Below are 1,175 nucleotides of genomic sequence, written 5' to 3' on the forward strand. Positions count from 1 at the left end.
AACGTTGATTATTATTAACGCGAGAACCTGTTAGTTTTTTATCCGACACGATTTGAGATTTTCCTGTTACTTCATAAAATTTGTTATCTTCGAACTGAGCACAGCGCTGCAGGAAGGTCAACATTTCCTTGAACGTGGGGTTATCGGAATCACAGCTAGCCTCTTCCCACTTTTCACGAATGAATGAATTTAATTTTTGCTTAATAATTTCAACTAAAAGAGTGCCCCATTGATTTACAGGTTCTTTCAAGGCGTCAAGTGCTCTAATGTGTTTTTGAATTTGATCGACCAACGAGCGAACGGGGAAGTCTTTCGAAATAAATGGTAAATTTAATAGTGCTTTAACGTGAGTTTGGCGAATGATTTTACGATTGTCATAACGCTCTTTCAGCAAGTCCCAAGCGACCTTGTAATTGTCCGACGATAATTCAATGGATGCGAGAACTTCTGCAGCTTCATTTTTTAGACACCCCTTCAAATGGTATAATTTTTCGATTTCAGGGATGTCTTTATTATCATCGACAAGGGATTTAAAAAGATCGTGAAATCCTAACCAAGATTCGTAGGATCCACTAAATGAAGGCAAATTAACACGAGGAAGATTCTTTTTTGAACCTTGAACGATGTTCGTGGAATTTTCATGTATGACGTTTAGCGAAGACAACGAGGCGTTAGATTGAATTGAATTGTTTGTTGAGGAAAGGTTTTCCTTCAACAAAGTCGCCGCGATACCGTGCGAAGTGTAATATTTTTCTTCGTATTCCGTACGAATATTTGGATAGGTGGAATCATTCTCAAGAGTTTCTAATTCCGTTTGTGAAATTTCAAATTCTAAGAAGCTTTTATCATTTTCTTGATTTCTCTTCTCTAAATTCGGAAAATCGCGCTCCGGTGTAAATTTTTCTAAATACGTTGCGAAGTTTGTAATTTTTCGTTTTGCATTGGCAATTTTGATCTTTAGATCTGCTATTTGTTTTTCAGCCATAGTTTTAGGTTTTAATAAATTTTTACACGAGTGGGTGGAAACATATGATGGGAATACAAAAGATATGAGGAATAAATTGGTGGTACACAAACTTGCTTACTTTTAAGGTGAACTCTGGATCAGTGTTGCTGGATGTTGCCAAGTGTTGATCCTAGACTACGAAAAGTTTGGTTCAGTCAGCTTCCTCTCC

General features: G+C 36.9%; 1 protein-coding gene across 1 annotated transcript in view; it reads right to left on the reverse strand.

The window, feature by feature from the left end:
• LOC117175494 overlaps nt 1–985 on the reverse strand; it is a 12,341-nt gene extending 11,356 nt beyond the window's left edge. The window contains exon 1 of the mRNA XM_033365200.1: nt 28–985. Coding sequence (XP_033221091.1) covers nt 28–985 — 958 coding nt within the window. The remainder of the gene's footprint in view (nt 1–27) is intronic.
• Between the last annotated feature and the right edge of the window lie 190 nt (nt 986–1,175).

This window comes from Belonocnema kinseyi, chromosome 6 (assembly GCF_010883055.1).
Source record: "Belonocnema kinseyi isolate 2016_QV_RU_SX_M_011 chromosome 6, B_treatae_v1, whole genome shotgun sequence".
Lineage (NCBI taxonomy): Eukaryota > Metazoa > Arthropoda > Insecta > Hymenoptera > Cynipidae > Belonocnema > Belonocnema kinseyi.